This window comes from Pocillopora verrucosa, chromosome 14 (genome assembly GCF_036669915.1).
Source record: "Pocillopora verrucosa isolate sample1 chromosome 14, ASM3666991v2, whole genome shotgun sequence".
Classification (NCBI taxonomy): Eukaryota; Metazoa; Cnidaria; class Anthozoa; order Scleractinia; family Pocilloporidae; genus Pocillopora; species Pocillopora verrucosa.
In genome coordinates this window covers 18,348,520-18,366,162 of record NC_089325.1, presented here as the reverse complement: position 1 = coordinate 18,366,162, position 17,643 = coordinate 18,348,520, and the positions used below count along the sequence as shown (strand labels likewise).

The 17,643-nt window shown below is 38.4% G+C and overlaps 1 protein-coding gene and 1 pseudogene across 1 annotated transcript in view; one reads left to right on the top strand and one right to left on the bottom strand.

Annotated features, from left to right (window-relative positions):
• Window positions 1-17,643, top strand: part of LOC131787683 (fibrillin-2) — a 42,488-nt gene that overhangs the window by 8,836 nt on the left and 16,009 nt on the right. The window contains exons 12-47 of the mRNA XM_066161340.1: window positions 430-552; window positions 880-1,002; window positions 2,106-2,255; window positions 3,866-4,015; window positions 4,467-4,589; window positions 4,731-4,880; window positions 5,066-5,218; window positions 5,637-5,759; window positions 5,866-5,988; window positions 6,475-6,624; window positions 6,834-6,983; window positions 7,873-7,995; window positions 8,222-8,374; window positions 8,617-8,769; window positions 9,181-9,303; window positions 9,486-9,608; window positions 9,951-10,100; window positions 10,381-10,530; window positions 10,780-10,902; window positions 11,135-11,287; window positions 11,395-11,544; window positions 11,967-12,089; window positions 12,195-12,344; window positions 12,605-12,727; window positions 12,806-12,955; window positions 13,036-13,158; window positions 13,293-13,445; window positions 13,777-13,926; window positions 14,149-14,271; window positions 14,741-14,863; window positions 15,285-15,434; window positions 15,577-15,726; window positions 15,818-15,967; window positions 16,089-16,238; window positions 16,791-16,940; window positions 17,359-17,481. Of these exons, the coding sequence (XP_066017437.1) occupies window positions 430-552; window positions 880-1,002; window positions 2,106-2,255; window positions 3,866-4,015; window positions 4,467-4,589; window positions 4,731-4,880; window positions 5,066-5,218; window positions 5,637-5,759; window positions 5,866-5,988; window positions 6,475-6,624; window positions 6,834-6,983; window positions 7,873-7,995; window positions 8,222-8,374; window positions 8,617-8,769; window positions 9,181-9,303; window positions 9,486-9,608; window positions 9,951-10,100; window positions 10,381-10,530; window positions 10,780-10,902; window positions 11,135-11,287; window positions 11,395-11,544; window positions 11,967-12,089; window positions 12,195-12,344; window positions 12,605-12,727; window positions 12,806-12,955; window positions 13,036-13,158; window positions 13,293-13,445; window positions 13,777-13,926; window positions 14,149-14,271; window positions 14,741-14,863; window positions 15,285-15,434; window positions 15,577-15,726; window positions 15,818-15,967; window positions 16,089-16,238; window positions 16,791-16,940; window positions 17,359-17,481 (5,010 nt within the window). The remainder of the gene's footprint in view (window positions 1-429; window positions 553-879; window positions 1,003-2,105; window positions 2,256-3,865; window positions 4,016-4,466; window positions 4,590-4,730; window positions 4,881-5,065; window positions 5,219-5,636; window positions 5,760-5,865; window positions 5,989-6,474; window positions 6,625-6,833; window positions 6,984-7,872; window positions 7,996-8,221; window positions 8,375-8,616; window positions 8,770-9,180; window positions 9,304-9,485; window positions 9,609-9,950; window positions 10,101-10,380; window positions 10,531-10,779; window positions 10,903-11,134; window positions 11,288-11,394; window positions 11,545-11,966; window positions 12,090-12,194; window positions 12,345-12,604; window positions 12,728-12,805; window positions 12,956-13,035; window positions 13,159-13,292; window positions 13,446-13,776; window positions 13,927-14,148; window positions 14,272-14,740; window positions 14,864-15,284; window positions 15,435-15,576; window positions 15,727-15,817; window positions 15,968-16,088; window positions 16,239-16,790; window positions 16,941-17,358; window positions 17,482-17,643) is intronic.
• Window positions 2,840-3,791, bottom strand: LOC136278039 (uncharacterized; annotated as a pseudogene).

Below are 17,643 nucleotides of genomic sequence, written 5' to 3'. Positions count from 1 at the left end.
GGATAAGAATTAGAATAATACCAGATATCAGATTCAGTCTTCTCTTCGCTCTGGGCGGCCTTTATAAGGTAAACAATACACATTACGCTTTTAATCGCAGTTTAACCAATTGCAACTCTCCTCCTCCATAAATTACTATTAGTTATGTTGCACTTTTATTTATTGCTTCTTGAGTTTACCATTTTAGTCCATACAACCTTAATTAAACATGTAGATATGTGTTTTAATATTTTATGATGCTTTCTGCTCGGTGATTTAATCCATGCTCACGATTGTATTACTCTTCTCTTAAATAGTTAGCATTTACACCACTAAAGGAAAGGCAGGACACACGTACCACACGTATAATGTATTGTAAGACCGTTTGAGGGGTTTGATCATGTTCAGCGAACTCTCACAGACTTAGTTTTTCGTATTTTTGTACTTCAGACATAGAGGAATGTTCCGTTCAAACTGACAATTGCCACCTTGATGCGAACTGCACTAACACCAGAGGATCATTTCATTGTACTTGTCATACGGGATACTCAGGAGATGGCATAATTTGTGAAGGTGACTATTGATTTTGAAATAAGATTTTTATAAAAACATGCTTTGAAAAATAAGGACTTGAAATTTTATATATACCTGTAGACTCAGAGCCTTATTTTTTTCTTCTGACTGCCATCCAGAAATAATACTCTCTAATACTAAGGCTAATACTAAACCTGTTGAGATTCATGAGCAAAAATGACACAACGCATGGTGTCTTTTAACGATTCTTTCTATCGGCACCCACAAAGCCAGAAATAAAGGTTATAACTGAGCTACCAGGAAAGCTGCATGTCTCAGAATACAGCCATATTCAACCAGATAACAACACACCGAACATTTCCACAGATATCGAGGAATGTCAAACTGAAATTGACAACTGCCATGCTGATGCCAATTGCACCAATACTAAAGGATCCTTTGATTGCAAGTGTTTTACGGGATACTCCGGAGATGGTGTCACGTGTGTGGGTAAGTGGCGACCACTTGTTACTTTGATATGAGGGTGAACCGAACCTCTCTGTTGAGGAACAAAATCAGCATTTTCCATCGTCCTAGACTAGGATCAAGCTTCTTGTAATGATTGATCCGTCATGAATCTTAAGTAGTAACGTGAAAACTAGAAAACTCTCACAAAAGGGTAATCTACCTAGCTAGGTACCCAAAGGTGGAAAGTAAAGAGTTCTTTTCGACCATTTTACGCGGATGTTAAAATTATCTATAAGCAAAAGATCTGTGAAAGAGCAAACCACTTTTGAAGGGAATTTGTCCATTGCAATACTTTACAAAGCAAGTAAACTTTCACTACTTGTGCTATTCTACACGCAAATCTCCTAATAGACAATGAAACAGTTTCCATGCGGAGGGAAACTTGCTCATCAGAACCTTAGACTGCAAAATAGCTCTTTGTACAATTATCTTAACCCGAACAAGTCTAGAAACTGAGAGAAGCTTAAAGTTTTTGGCTCAAGCCTTTGTGCAATAGCGTTCCTTAGTCCTAACAGAATGTAATGGTTAAAAGGCGGGAATTCTTCTCGTCAGGATAGTAACTGCATAATGTGTTTGCAATATCTAATTTATAGTGGCATCTAGTTTCATAATTCCCTCAGCTAATAGCCCTGACCTAGAAATCGTGAACAGCATTACACTCAGTTAACTGAGTAATTACAATAATTGTGCAAGTAATTAACTAGTTTCACCATATAACCATTTACCGTGAGATAAGATGTTGTGAACTATTTCGCTTTAAAATATAATTAATTTCAAAGTTAAGTTAAGACAAAGTGAATTCATTGTACTCTATTTTTAGCCTGCATAACTTAGAGCTGGCTAAATGTTCAAGGAACTTACTTTGGGTCAACAAACTATTGATAATATTACAAAAAAAGTATTTGTCGAGAAGAGATTGGTTTCTTTTTTGTTTGTTGGCTTTTTCAATTTAAACCAGGTCTTAGGGTTTAAATTGAGGAGGAGGGAGGCTTAGTACCAATTTTCCAAAAAACATTTTTGATACCCTAAAAAGGAGTTGTTTACATTGGAAAGGTCTTCTGTTATTTCCATTTGTTTCCTTTTAGACGTGGACGAGTGTTCAGTCGAACAAATACCTGCTGATTACATTCATCTTGAGAACAACTGTCACGATGACGCCACTTGCTTCAACACCAAAGGATCATTCTACTGTACGTGTCATACAGGATACTCTGGTCATGGTGTCACATGCATTGGTAATGACCTTTCATTAACGTGCTCTTACTGTTGAGTTTGATTGTTTTATTCTGTATGCAGACCTCTTCAATGAATCAAAATTCTTCTATGAAAACGCGAATACTTTTGGCAGAGTTGAATATTCATCCTATGATCAGAGTCCGAGTAGTACTTCTTTCTATGGAGGCTTCTGTGTACATCTGCTGAGGTTAATTTCTGTAAAACCTTACATTTCCCAGGTTCCATGCAAATAATGCAGGTTATGAGTGCCAAATTTTTTCGATGTTTCTGTATGAGTAGAATTAAACCGAATTCATTTTAAAATTCTGCCAAAAGTACACCATGCAGCGGGCTCGCTTGATTGTGCTAATAAACACTCGAATCAACAATTTTTTATAAAGGGATTTTACTATAAAAATTAATGTTAAAAATTAACGACGTTTCGACCGCTCAACTGTCATTTTCAAGTTGAAGGATAAAATTTTTCATTATGCGCTTATAAAATCAATTGTAAAAATGCTAATGAGATGCTGACTAAAACTCTAAAATATTTACATAGAAACAATACGAAAAGGCAAAAGAAACAATTTTAAAAGTGAATCGATTAGGTAAATACTTTTGCACAGATCGAAACACTCTGTTTGTTCAGTTTTGGTTTAAGTTCGTGAATAAAAAGCATTTCAAATATCAAACAGTCTAGTTTCCTCTGACATCTCTTCAAAATCTTGAAATTTTTTTCGATGGCCTCAGCATCCTTTCATGCTCGTCCCTTTACGTGATTGCCGATTGTTAATCGCTTCTGTTCCTCCACACGTCGATGTAAGTGTCGGGTCGTGAAGCCTACCTAGTCTGCATCACACAGACCACACTTGTAAAAATAAACAAGGTTTTGTTGATTAACAATTGGAGGTTTGAGATCTTCCGGCTTGAATTGTTCTTTGATCCTCTGTCTTGTGTAAACGGGCTGGACATCGGCAACAATCACCGAGTTGGTGTCTTACCGCATTTAACAATTTCTGGTCTTTGAATGGTAGGACAATTCTTATATGAGCATCATGTTCATCGGATACTTGTTTTCGAAGTTCACATTCTTGATGGAAAAACATCCAGTTCGAGGAGAGTTTAAACACATGGTTGAACATTGTCTTCAGCAGGGAATGTCTGTACTTTTCTTCAACATGGCTTTGGTAATGCAGTCAAAGTCCAGTATCAGTTGGTTTCACGTACGTGCCTAGTTGGGGGCTATTTCTGATAATTATCATTCAAAGAGAGGGAAGTTTGCCGTTGTTCTCGAGTTTCATTGTGAAACTGAGTGAAGAGGGGATTTCATTCAGTGTGGACAAAAAAACAGAGGCAGATGAAACATCGGGCATTTTGCTCAGCGATTCATTGACATAGCGCTTATACAAAGCAGGCATCTTGTCTTGGTTTTCCACTTTTTTTCTGAAATATGGCACATAAACGCAATTTCCATTAATGGTCCGAGGCCCATAGCAGCCTAATCCACTTGCTCGTACAAATTTCCTTTGAATCGGAAAAGTCTCTTTTCGTAGCATACGCGAATACGTGTAAGTAACTTTGACAATGTTATGAAAATTGGGTCAGCTAATTTCGATTTCGCTTTTTTCAGATATTGACGAATGTAACCTGTCTGGTTTGTCTGATGAATACAAACATCTGGCTCATAAATGTCACGGCGATGCTAACTGCACCAACACCAAAGGTTCATACAACTGTGGATGCCAGGAAGGCTATAGAGGAAGCGGTGAAAAGTGCGAGGGTGAGTTAGACTTAAATTTAAATGCTCTTCATTCTAAAGGTTTGGTCCTGCTGAGTTGGAAAGGGGAGATGTCAGAATGAATAAGCTTTATTTGGTTACAGAAAACATTTGTTCCTTCCATTTGGCACATCAATTTTCCTAATATGTAGGTAGTTTAAGGGTGTGTAATTTTTTTTCTCTGTAAAGGAAGGGAAGAAGTAACCCTCGCAAACAAACCACGATGAATTAATGAAAAGCAAAGTTGGCATATAGCGGCACCTAGATCTCCTGAAAAGGTTAATGAAGGGATTAGCAATTTAACTATAACAACCGTAGAACTGAGGGTGTCCATACAAAGGCTTATTGATAATTCTAATCGTTTCCCTCTGGGGCTAAAGGATTTTTAAGCGCTTAGGTTAGATTGTGATGATATGCCCTCTTATTTTGCGACTTTCATTACGATTATATTAAGATATCGACGAATGCTCAACTGGAGCGCACAACTGTCACGTCGACGCCAACTGCACCAACACCAAGGGATCTTTCTTTTGCACTTGCCATACAGGATATTCTGGTGATGGAGTCTCATGCATTGGTACGTTAACTTTTTCAACTTCTCAAAGAAGCTTCATTCTTTTAGTAAGACTTTCTTATGATAGTATTTTCTTCACTATTCCACATCCAACTGTCATAACATCCTTTAACTGGCTTTCTAAAGATTCTATTTTTCCTCCAGATATTTCTGAGTGCGAGGACAAAACCTTGGCGCCTCATCACATCAGTTATGCCCATAATTGTCACGAAGACGCCAACTGCACAAACACCAAGGGATCGTTTTATTGCACATGTCATACAGGTTACTCCGGAGATGGTGTCATCTGCACAGGTACGTAAAGAAATCTGTTCAAGGACGTCAGAGCGTAAAGGAAGAACAAAGCGCAACACCTCTCTTTACTTTGGTTCGTTTTAAGACGCGATTACTTTGTCTTGTTCCCTTTGACGCCGCAGATGATTGCAAGTCTGATATCTGATAAATGATATTTCTTTTTATTTTAAATGCATCCTATCTAGAAATCAATGAATGTCATGTTAACAATTTGGCTGAAGAACACTTACATGAATATTCCCACAACTGCCATACTGATGCCAACTGTACGAACACAAAAGGATCCTTCTACTGCACATGTCTTAATGGTTACTCTGGTAATGGAGTAACTTGTGTAGGTAGGTAATTCCAGTAAAGGAAAGGCATCATGCAACTAGATGTATACCAGAGGTACAATGGCTCATTTATTTTATATTAACTTCGTTGTCACGATTTTACTAGTGTTAAACATAAATACGATAATTCTAGTATCCCTAAGACTAGAAAACTCCTGATCCATAAGCTGAATTAGTGGCGATGAATTAATAACTGTCAGTGTTTTATTAAAGCTTTTGAAGAAACATGAAAGTAAGTATGTTAAACTTCTTCTTTTGGTGTTGGGTTTGAAATTGGGTCAATTATTTTTTGGACCGCTTTAGTTGATGGCCGAACCGGAATTTCTCGAAATAAACTATCATTATTCGAATAATTTAATTACTTATCTGTAACGATTGCCAGTGGAGCAGCGGATTCAACATGTATTAACTTTCATTTCAGATATTGAGGAGTGTGCAACAGAAATAGATAACTGTCACGTGGATGCAAATTGCACTAATACAAAAGGATCATTTTATTGTACATGCCATACGGGATACGATGGAGATGGAGTATTCTGTAATGGTAATGTGCTTTAACATCTTTTAAACGTTTAAGAATGTTAAGGTTTGAAAATTAACTGCAATTCTTGATACTTAAATTAAAAATATTTAAAATTTGTGTTTATCAGATGTCGAGGAGTGCACCTCAAACATTCATAACTGTCATGCAGATGCCAACTGCACCAACACAAAAGGATCATTCTACTGCACGTGCCGTACGGGATACTCTGGTGAAGGAGTCAGTTGCGCTGGTAAAGTATACTTTTCTCTAAAACCGTGTTTTGTTTGAGAAAGCAACTACAGTCGAGTTCTGAGCGAACCTCGCGCTGACTCGAACCAAAATCGATTTCCCCTGGATTTTCTTCATACATTTATTACAATTTTACCCTCGGTAACTCGAACCCTCGATCACTAGAACCTCCCGCTTACTCGAAGCAATTTTTGTTTCCCGTCAGGCAATTCTCTATTTATTTAAACCCTCGATTACTCCGACCACGTCGAATTACGTCTGTAAATACGTGACAAATTCCAAACAAACAGTGTACTGTTGTCCAAAACGTTTGGTTCATTTCGAAGCAGCCGCGTCACATTACACTCTGATTTCATTTTCACTCGACTTCTCTACGAAGAAATTTGATTAAAATATATACTGTATAGGACATATTTCACAAACATAGTTCCTCTTTCAGAAACTTAATACTTGTTGTTGTACCCAGCATGTTATTATTATATTTCAGATGTGGACGAGTGTTCTCTTGAACTTATTTCTAATGACTACATCCATCTTAAACACAACTGCCACGCCGACGCAAACTGTTCCAATACGAAAGGATCATTCTTTTGCACATGTCAGACAGGATATTCTGGGGATGGAGTCGCGTGTGAAGGTATCCCTTTTGATTTTGATATTTACCTCTGATCCGATTCTGCACTGTTTTAGAGAGAAGTGCCCCTTAACGCTTACCTCACGTACTCCTAGGGCATTTAAGTGTTCTACGCAAATTCTGAAATAATTTTGTAATTCCAAAAAATGCAATTGCAAGTGTGAACATTTTTACAGTGTCAAATGATATTTTTTCTTCCTTTCTATAAAAAGATATTGACGAGTGCTACCCATTAAGATTGTCATCCGAATACCAAGACTTGGCTCACATTTGTCACGATGATGCGAACTGCACAAACACAAAAGGATCTTACTACTGCACATGTTTAAACGGATACTCTGGATCAGGAGAGAACTGCACAGGTATTGTTTTCGCAGTTATCGGATTCACTCGTTCGAAACGTTACCATAGCGCAGAGTGGCTTTTGTTTGAAGGGCATCCACTTACTTAATGGGGTAAGTTACATATGTCGCACTAGAGCTCCCATTTGGGTTCTCGATGGACTCTAATTGGTTGCGGTTAGGCCTTACAAATGCAAATTTACTCAAAATTGCCTGCAGTTGCGAATACCCAGGGGAACCGAACTGTCCATCAAATGTACAAGTAGAGAACAGACAATAGAGTTCCGAGGAATCCCTATGGCTTGTTACGATCATATGATCATTTGGTAGTCAATCATGTATCTCTTTTGCGCCGGACAGCTGCGCTGAATTTCGATGAAATGCCAGCAGTCTTTCCCCGAAACACCTTTGTGGTCTTCAGAATTAATGCTATGAACGGTTTCAACACAGTTTACGCCTTATCTTCTTTCCAGACCTCAACGAGCAGAAGTTTTACTTATTCTCGAACGTCACACACAATTTCTGTCTTCGCTACTGCCATATTTAATTCTATCTTATCCAGAGCTGATTAATCATTCGTGCGATACTTAATTTAAATGCGGACAATGTGCTTACGAACCGAATTGGACTGCCACAAATGGATTATTCAATCAGTTGAATATAGCAGATATTTATCAAAAAGAAATATTATCATTTAGGAACGATATGTGGAACATGCACGGAAGAAATCGATACCAGATTAGGACCCTAATACCAGGAACTATTGAACAATTCGCGCGTGCGTCAGTTAGTAGAGCACGAGAAACGTGCAGCCGAGAGCAACCCCAGCCTTATGAGGGCATCCAAACTTCTGATTACGTACACACACGTCAACCACAGCAAGATACGATACCAATTTTTTCTGTCTTAGATATTGATGAATGCGCTTTGGAGACGCATAACTGTCATGCAGATGCAAACTGCACCAATACTAAAGGATCATTCTACTGCACATGCCATACGGGATACTCAGGAGACGGAGTCAGCTGTTTGGGTATGTATGAACAATAGTAGCCTTTCCAGAGATGTTTGCATAAAATAATGCGAGTTAGTTTTCGACTATTTGCTAGAAGAGATCTGCATAGAAGAATCTTAACATTGTTATGTCAAGGACACTATTTATGGCAATAATTTTGTGGTTCATTTCGGGTGTACTCCGTGATGCTCACTATGATAAACGCACAATTTTTTTTACGTAGTATTTACTTTTTCAATTACAGATATTGGCGAATGTCAGATCGACAGGCTTGTATCACATCACATCAACCAATATGCCCACAATTGTCACGACGATGCAAACTGCACAAATACCAAAGGTTCATTTTACTGCACCTGCCATCACGGCTACTCAGGAGACGGTGTAATTTGTGCAGGTAGGTAACTGGCTTTGTCGATTGTGAGTGTGAGTGTGCTTCTCCTCAAATCGTTTCCTTGCTTAAAGTAGGGGAGGTATATTGTGTTCAAGAAGGATAGTAAAGATTAAATAAAACTTGTAATTTAGATATAGGAAAACTACTTGATGTCCAGCGAGCATAGACTTAAATTACTATTTTTTTTTGGTTATTCACGCAGTGAATGGTAACTTCTTTGACTTTACACCCGGAATTTTACTTAGATATCGACGAATGTCATGTGGACGGTTTGGCTTTAGAACATGAGGATAAATTTTCCCACAACTGCCATGCTGATGCTAACTGTACCAACACGAAAGGATCATTCTACTGCACGTGTCTTATTGGGTATTCTGGAGATGGAGTCACGTGTTTAGGTAATTCTTAGTTCATCCAGAGGAAGTCCTTAGTCGTTTTCGATAAAAAAAACTCCTGATCCATTTGTAACTTTACGTACTAAATTTTTTGCATTATGCATTTCGCAATCATAGCAATTCGCATTCTTTCACCTTTCCGACTGGTTTCCAGAAGTCCTTACTCTGCAACTGGCTTACAGCAATCAGATTTCGAACCAAAAAAACATTGTAAAACGACAGATGCAAAAACAAATTCACCAGGCCGCTTTTCGGAATCTGAAAACCAGTTACCATATACTTGTTGGGTTGTATTCAATACATTTTAACCTTACAAAATCTTTCACTAGAATAAACTCATTAAAAGGAGAAGTAATAAAGATATCTGAATCAATCATATGACAACCCAGAAAGATAGCAAAAACGTTTTCTTAGATATTGAGGAATGTACCACTGACACGGACAACTGCCATGATGATGCCAACTGCACAAATACTAAAGGATCCTTTTTCTGTACTTGTAACCATGGTTACTCCGGAGATGGAATCACCTGCGAAGGTAGGCCATTAGTCTAACAAGAATTTATCATTCCATCGTTTTTGAAATTTTCGCGAAGTTACTATAAAACAATCACCGCCTTGTGACCTACGTGCTGAGATAAAACGGTCAATGGGATACATTGGTATTTCAATGTTACCAAACTTGACTAACACATTAACTTAAATTTTGGCTTTTATTAGATATTGAAGAATGCTCCTCGAATATTCATAACTGCCATGCTGATGCCAACTGTACAAACACTCAGGGCTCTTTTTACTGTACTTGTCATATGGGATATTCTGGAGAGGGAGTCAGCTGTGTTGGTAAAGAGAAACATCTTTTAATCTAGAGGTGAAAAACAAGTAATGAAAAATGACTAAAAAGGAACTTTACCATTGCCTGGATACCAAGCGGAAGTCCATATAATTACTTGTGAACCCTACCGTCGCCTTTTAATGGGGTGACTTTCAATCTTAAGCCTCTCTTTACTGCGAGGCGAGCTTCGAAGATCAAGTAATGTACACAGACAGACCTAGAGGTCGTTTTAAGCCTATTTCAAAATTGAATTTCAGATGGGGCATACAAGGTCACGTGAGATATGTGATGGATTATGAGTAGGTTATCGATATTGGAATATTATTCAATTTTCAATTCTTTTCTTTCAGATGTGGACGAGTGTTTCCCCGAACAGATATCTGATGATTATCGTCACCTTGAAAACAACTGTCATGATGACGCCAATTGTTCCAACACTGAGGGTTCCTTCTTTTGCACCTGTCATTTGGGGTATTCTGGTGATGGAGTCACGTGTTTCGGTAAGTTTTTTTACGTTCTCAGTCATTTTTAGAAAGGAATGTAGAACAGAATAAAGTCCTCGAAATATAGCAGAGGTCAAATTTACATTTCATATCAGTGCGAAGTAAATGACAAAACATAAATTCGAGTTTGTCTTTCTCAAATTGGTTATAACACTCAAATAGCCGACAAACACGTTAATGTACGGGAACTCCCAGTAAGAACATTAGCCATGCTTCGTGTTCAAACTTGTTGGAAAAATTCTTTGCCTCGTTAAGTTTGATTGTTTTTCATTGCCAGATATTGATGAATGCAATCCAACTGCGTTGTCGTCAAAGTACCAGGACCTTGCACACATCTGCCACACTGATGCTAACTGTTCAAACACAAAAGGATCGTACTACTGCACATGTCTCACTGGATACTCTGGAGACGGTATCTCTTGTCAAGGTCAATAATGAATCTGGCCAGAAAATTGTCCTATAAATAACCGGCGAAATCTGGAGAAAGTATATCGGCATGTTGTAACCCATTAACTATCTGATGGCATTTTTATCATAACTGGAGCAGGGACCGCTTTGCGTTCCAATTAGTGAATTTTGTTTCTCTCCTACCATTCGTCTACCCCAACCAACATTGGCTATCTTATTCTCCCTCTCGCACAAGAGAGGGATATATTAATCTTTCTCTTTGACGTAGATATGGACGAGTGTTCCACTGGAACACACAACTGTCATTCTGATGCCAACTGCACGAACACGAAAGGATCATTTTATTGCATATGTCTAAAGGGATACTCTGGAGATGGAGTATTGTGTGAAGGTATCAAATATGTCTTCTGACCACTACCAATAAAGTAGCTGTAAGATCGTCAAGTTGTGGCATATCTAAGTTTCAACATGTCCTCTACCATCACAAACAAGAACGGTTAAGAAGGTATTGCATGCCTTCGCTTCGGTGTTTTTATGCTAGACATAAATACTAACTTAAACTTGAATGAGCCTGGTCAGTTGTGTTGGCGATATCGATTTCAATAACATCCATTTTCACTTAGATATCAATGAATGTCACATGAATAGTTTGGATCAACAACACGTGGAGGAGTATTCCCACAACTGCCATGCTGATGCTAATTGTACCAACACTAAAGGTTCTTTCTATTGCACTTGTCATCATGGATATTCCGGGGATGGAGTCACATGCCAAGGTATGAAATATGCAGTGGATGTCACCGTTTGTAATTTCCTCTTCCAGTGCGAGTTGTTTACTAATCAAATATTAAAATTATCTTTCTAATGAGTTTGCGTCTTTTAGATGTCAATGAATGCTTTCCGAATGAAATATCTGAGGAATATGGCCATCTCGCCCATAACTGCCATGCTGATGCCAACTGCACCAACACAAAGGGATCCTTCTACTGCACCTGTGTCAATGGTTATTCTGGTAATGGAGTAAATTGTATCGGTAAGTTCTGACAGTGGAAAACGATGTTATAACATAGAATATATTTACCCTAATAACGCATCGACTCCTGATCCATTTAATTTATTAAACTTAAAAGTTTCATACGCCTAATCATAAGTTCCATACATTTAACGTTTACTCTGGTCAACTCTTTTTAATATAAGCTTCATATTCTACTGACAGCGTCTACATTCAAATATTGGGAAAATAACTAACTAGCGACCTTTAAAATTGTTTTGGTTCTCTCCGTAGGTCGGCTATAACTAATAATCATAGAAAACAACTCAAACGTTGCCCCTTGAAAAGTATAGATAAAAGCACGCAAGACGTGACTTGCATTTCGCTTACATTCCCACCTTAAAAGTAAATGCCTAGAATGGACCTCACTCAGCCGTTTAATAAATTATCTGTCATTGCAAAAGATATTGAGGAATGTACTACAGACACGGACAACTGTCACACTGAGGCCAATTGCACCAACACCAAAGGATCTTTTTACTGTACCTGTCACCATGGGTATTCTGGAGACGGTGTCACGTGTGATGGTGTGTATAACTCAATTATTCAAATTATGATTTAAATTGTTATATGATGTAATACACGAGCTTCGAGATAAGGGCTGCTAATATTTGATCGCACCCTTTCTGCAGATGTTGATGAGTGTTCACCCGGTCAGATTTCTCAAGAATATAAACATCTTGTGCATAATTGTCACGTTGATGCAAACTGCTCCAATACCAGAGGATCGTTCTACTGCACATGTCACACAGGGTATTCTGGAGACGGAGTTACATGCATTGGTAAATTTACACGTATTGATACTATCACTTTACCAATAGATAACATGGCTGACTCAGTTTTCCCCCTCCCCCTTCCCCTCCTACCTTGCTTGAGTTTCCTTTTAGGCCGTAGATTGTGGTCCTTGGACCGTTTATCATTCAATGTTTTTCAGGTCCTACGGTTTACGTTGCTTACTTAAAAAAAAAAACATCGATTGGTTAAAGGGAGGGGGGAAGAAAAGAAACCGCTCCTTTCTCAAAAATGTATCTTCTCATTACAGACATACAGGAGTGTGCTATTCAAACAGATAACTGCCACAATGATGCAAATTGCTCCAACACCAAAGGGTCATTTCACTGCACGTGTCATTCGGGATATTCCGGAGATGGTACCACCTGTAATGGTATGGTAATGTTGCTGAAACCGTTATTCGTAGGCATTTTTATTTAAGTGACAGTCTCGCTCTCTTTATCACACACAGATATTGATGAATGCGACCCATCTGGACTGTCATCTGATTATCAACATTTGGCCAACCAATGTCATGGTGATGCTAACTGTACAAACACTAAGGGCTCATACAACTGTGGCTGTCAAGAGGGTTACTATGGAAGTGGAAAAGACTGCAAAGGTAATAGTGATTTATTGGCTTCAATTTAAGTCCTGGGGGAAACTGAAACACTATATAAGGAAACCACAATTCATTTTCAGATATCGATGAATGCACATCTGGAACACATAATTGCCATGTGGATGCCAACTGCACCAACACAAAAGGTTCATTTTATTGCACTTGTCATGCGGGATACTCAGGAAATGGAGTTACTTGCGTTGGTAAGTAGGATCTTGGCTGAGTGAAACAATAATTTTGAAAATTAGTCTTTTTATCATGCTATCGAAAGAGAGAAAAGAGTCACCCCTCAAAAAGGCTCTATTTATTGTTGATGCTGTTGTTGTCCTTTAATAAGATATCAGCGAGTGTCAGCTAGATACCCTGTCAAGCAATCATGTCCAGCAGTATTCCCACAACTGCCATGATGATGCTAACTGCACTAATACTAAGGGATCGTTCTACTGCACCTGTCACCATGGCTACTCTGGAGGTGGAGTCATTTGTGTTGGTAACTACATACCTTATGCTTTCTTTTCTTTTGCTAATGAGAAAATATTGATTTCCGAATTCGTTCATTTGAAGATTTATGACGCGAAAGAGGAAGAGATGGAAACGTTGCACTCTTTTCTTAAACTCTTCTGAAAGTAATGTAAAGACAAATTTGCAGTCATCGCTGTTCCAGTTTTCCATCTGTATTTACACCTACGACTTTCAGCTGGGCTCTAACTTGTGGAAAACTACTAGACATAATCAGCGTGTAACCAACCTCAATCCATAGGGAACAAATTTTTCAAAAAGGTTTTATCTGACTAAAAGCTCTCATGGTTCTCTCTTTCCAGATATAGATGAATGTTATCCATTGCAACTATCATCTCAATATGAGGATTTTGCACACAATTGCCATGACGACGCCAACTGCACTAATACCAAGGGGTCCTTCTATTGCACTTGTCATACAGGATATTCAGGGAACGGTGTCTACTGTGTCGGTATGTAAATATAACAATCAAATGGTAAATGTCAACTCATGATTCATGCATTCCTAATCTAACAACTTATCTGCGACTAACTCCTGGTCTATAACCCTAAAATAATTTAACTGTTCATTATGACTCAATTAGGAGGTGAATTTAATCTAGCTTCTTTCCTGGTTTATTTTGTTACCAAATGCCCCCTTAGGTATCCCCTTTCTTAACTTTGTTTTGTTGCAGACATCGAAGAATGTAACAAAGATACTGACAACTGCCACGCTGATGCCAACTGTACGAATACCAAAGGTTCATTCTACTGCTCGTGCCATGAAGGGTACTCGGGGGATGGAGTTATTTGCTCAGGTATCTTAATCTCGCTTTGTGAAGGTCTGTTATTACTTGAAACCATTAACTATTAATTGATACGAAACAATAGTTTGCTCTGTGTTATTCAGTGACCTTAATACGAAACAAGATTGCTATCCATTCTAACCTTTTAAAAAGCTTCTGAATGGAAAATAAACGACTGTGAATATATGAAAGTCATATATTTGAACTGCGGATAAAGACGTGAATATGAAAGTGATCTTCGCAGTATTGAACACTAGTTGAGCAGTAGTGAAAATAAGGCCTGAAAAAATTCAGGCTTGTACGGAATTTGAACCCATGACCTCTGCGATACTAGTACAGTGCTCTACCAATTGAGCTAACAAGCCAACTGGGAGCTGGTCATTATGTTGGTTCCAAATAAACCCGTGAGGCGGTGAATAGACGACTGTGAATATATGAAAGTCATATGTTTGAACAGTCGTTGTTAATGTTAATGTTGTAGATCTGAACGAATGTGTCATTGGGACCCATAACTGTCATGCTGATTCCAACTGCTCGAACACAAAGGGTTCATTCTACTGCACATGTCTGACTGGTTACTCGGGAGATGGGGTCGGTTGCGTTGGTATGTATGGAAACGTTTGTTTTATGACTAACGATAGCATTGACCAAGTATTATCTTAAGGGACGTTACCATCCATAACCGCCGCTTCGAATATTTTCACTTATTTTATTGGTTTGAATATTTGAATTCATGCATTATGAAAGAGAGACAAAAAAAATTATGTGGTAATAGAAAACCTGTTTACAAATACATTGATTGAAACACAAAAGAAATTAAGAGTACGCTTACATAAAAAAAATTACGAGAAGTATACTTTTTTATTTCGTTTGATGTTATATCAATATCCTCATTAATAAAAATTCAAAAAGGCTGAAATGAAACAGATATCGAGAATCTCACTTTCTTAGAATGTGAGCATTTACGTTCTTCATAACATGTATGATCAGAATTTAGATGCTCTTTTTTATGATATTTTTTTCAGACATAGACGAATGCTCTCCTGGTAGTATTTCTGATCAGTATAAAGATCTTGCCCACAACTGCCATGTCGATGCCATTTGCTCCAACACAAAGGGATCATTCTACTGCACATGTCATGAGGGATACTCTGGAGATGGAGTTATTTGTCAAGGTAACTAAAGAATACTACGTCTGTATGGCGGAACCTGCTTTTTTTCCTGTAGCTTCGGACAAATTAATTGACGCCCATGCATTAATTTCTAGTAAGTATAGTGTGTGATTTGCGATCCTTGCGATTGTATTTTTTTCCACAGACGTGAACGAGTGTTCCCCTTCTAGTCTGTCATCTGAATATCAACATTTGGGAAACATTTGTCATGACGATGCCAACTGTACTAATACCAAGGGATCATACCACTGTACCTGTTTAGTAGGGTATTCAGGGGATGGAGTCACATGCCAAGGTGAGATATTTCTTTATCTTTTCCCAATAGCAACTTCATTTAAAACAGGTTTGCTGAGTTTTGACGCCTTGGTCTTCTTCTCCATACACAGATATCGATGAATGTTATCCAGATAGTATCTCTGATAAATATGAACGTCTTGCTCACAATTGTCATCCGAATGCAAATTGCACCAATACCGAGGGCTCATTTTATTGCACGTGCAAAACTGGTTTCTCCGGCGACGGGGTCACGTGTGAAGGTAAGGTGGTAAAACAACACACCTCTCGACATTGCTTCTTTTGAAGCTTATTAAAACATATAGACATGACTAAAGATTTCTCGAGAACACTTGTTTCCTATTCATATTTGTTACACCATAGATATCAACGAATGCCACCCAGATGATTTAGCACCATCCCACAGTTACTATGCTCACAACTGTCATAATGACGCCAACTGTACCAACACAAAGGGATCCTTCTTCTGCACTTGTCATACGGGATACTCAGGAGATGGAGTGATTTGCGAAGGTACCAATAAAATCCATTGTTTCCTCAAGTCGGAAAACATGTTTCCTCTTAGTCGTTGTTAGTATAAAGGCCGTGGAGGCTGATCAATGAGGTATAGGTTTGAGCGATCTGCAGTTTTTCAAAATATGTTACAAATGATCCCTCTTTACCTCCTTAATCTTCCGCAGTCATGTCACGTCATTTTTTTTCTTTTTTTTTGGGGGGGGGGGGGCTGTTCGAGCCTCTCATCTAGGGGAGATGTGGGAAAGAGCGGCAAGTGACAAACAGTGTTTGCAGCTGCCTCCATTTTTTCTTTACCTGATCTCGGCCATTTTTCGCAGAACCGCCCGCTATTTTGCTTATTTCCTTTGAGCGAGTGCCTTGGGCGACGAGCCCAAAGAATGAATATAGTTTATTTGAAAATGTATCGAACTGACACCATTTCCTCTACGATTCAAGTATTCTATATTCCAAATGTATAAGAGAAGCTTAAATTGAGGGAGACCTATGTTGTCTCGGGGGGTTTAAACATATGATTCACTTACTCTTTGATTAATCCTTTTATCTCCTCAGATGTGAACGAATGTCACCCAAGTGAAATCTCTGAGGAATATAAAAACCTTTCTCACAATTGTCACGTAGACGCCAATTGCACCAACACCAAGGGCTCATTTTTCTGCACATGCTTAAATGGGTATTCAGGCGATGGGGTCGTGTGCGTTGGTGAGAATCAGTTGATATGAAAGTGTAATGAATTAACGAAAATTTACTTAGCTGCATTCATCCAAACTGATGATGTAACTAAGGATAATTACATAACGCCCTGTTTCCTGTCGCAAACTTCTAATCCTGATCCATATTGCTAATAGCTAACGCTGGTAACAATTCCCTCCTTACTATGCATCAGAATATCTTGAACTACGGTGTATTTGAGCTAATACATAGTCTTGATGCCACTTCTTCAGTCTAGGTAAGTTCAAATGATATTTGATGCGATGCTAACTTGTCGTGCTTCTCATCTTTTGCACGTAATTAAGTAATATCACATGCACTTGACAAATACAGCTCTGATATCAACAATTTGATACTAGTTTTTTTTACTTCTTTTCATATTTTATCATATCAACCTTCCTTTTCCAAGACATTGAAGAGTGTCTGACCGCCAGAGACAACTGCCACTCGGACGCTAACTGCAGCAACACCAAAGGATCATTTTATTGTACTTGCCATACGGGATATTCTGGAGATGGAGTCGCTTGTGTGGGTAAGAGAGCATAGTCATGATGTTGATCCACAAAACGATTTCCCATTTGCCATAAAATGAAAAGAATTGTAAACCATCAGATAAAATCCTTTAAGGCGAACCATTCGGTATGGCAATAAAATTGAACAGTGAGACACGACAGTGAGACACGACGAGGAAAAA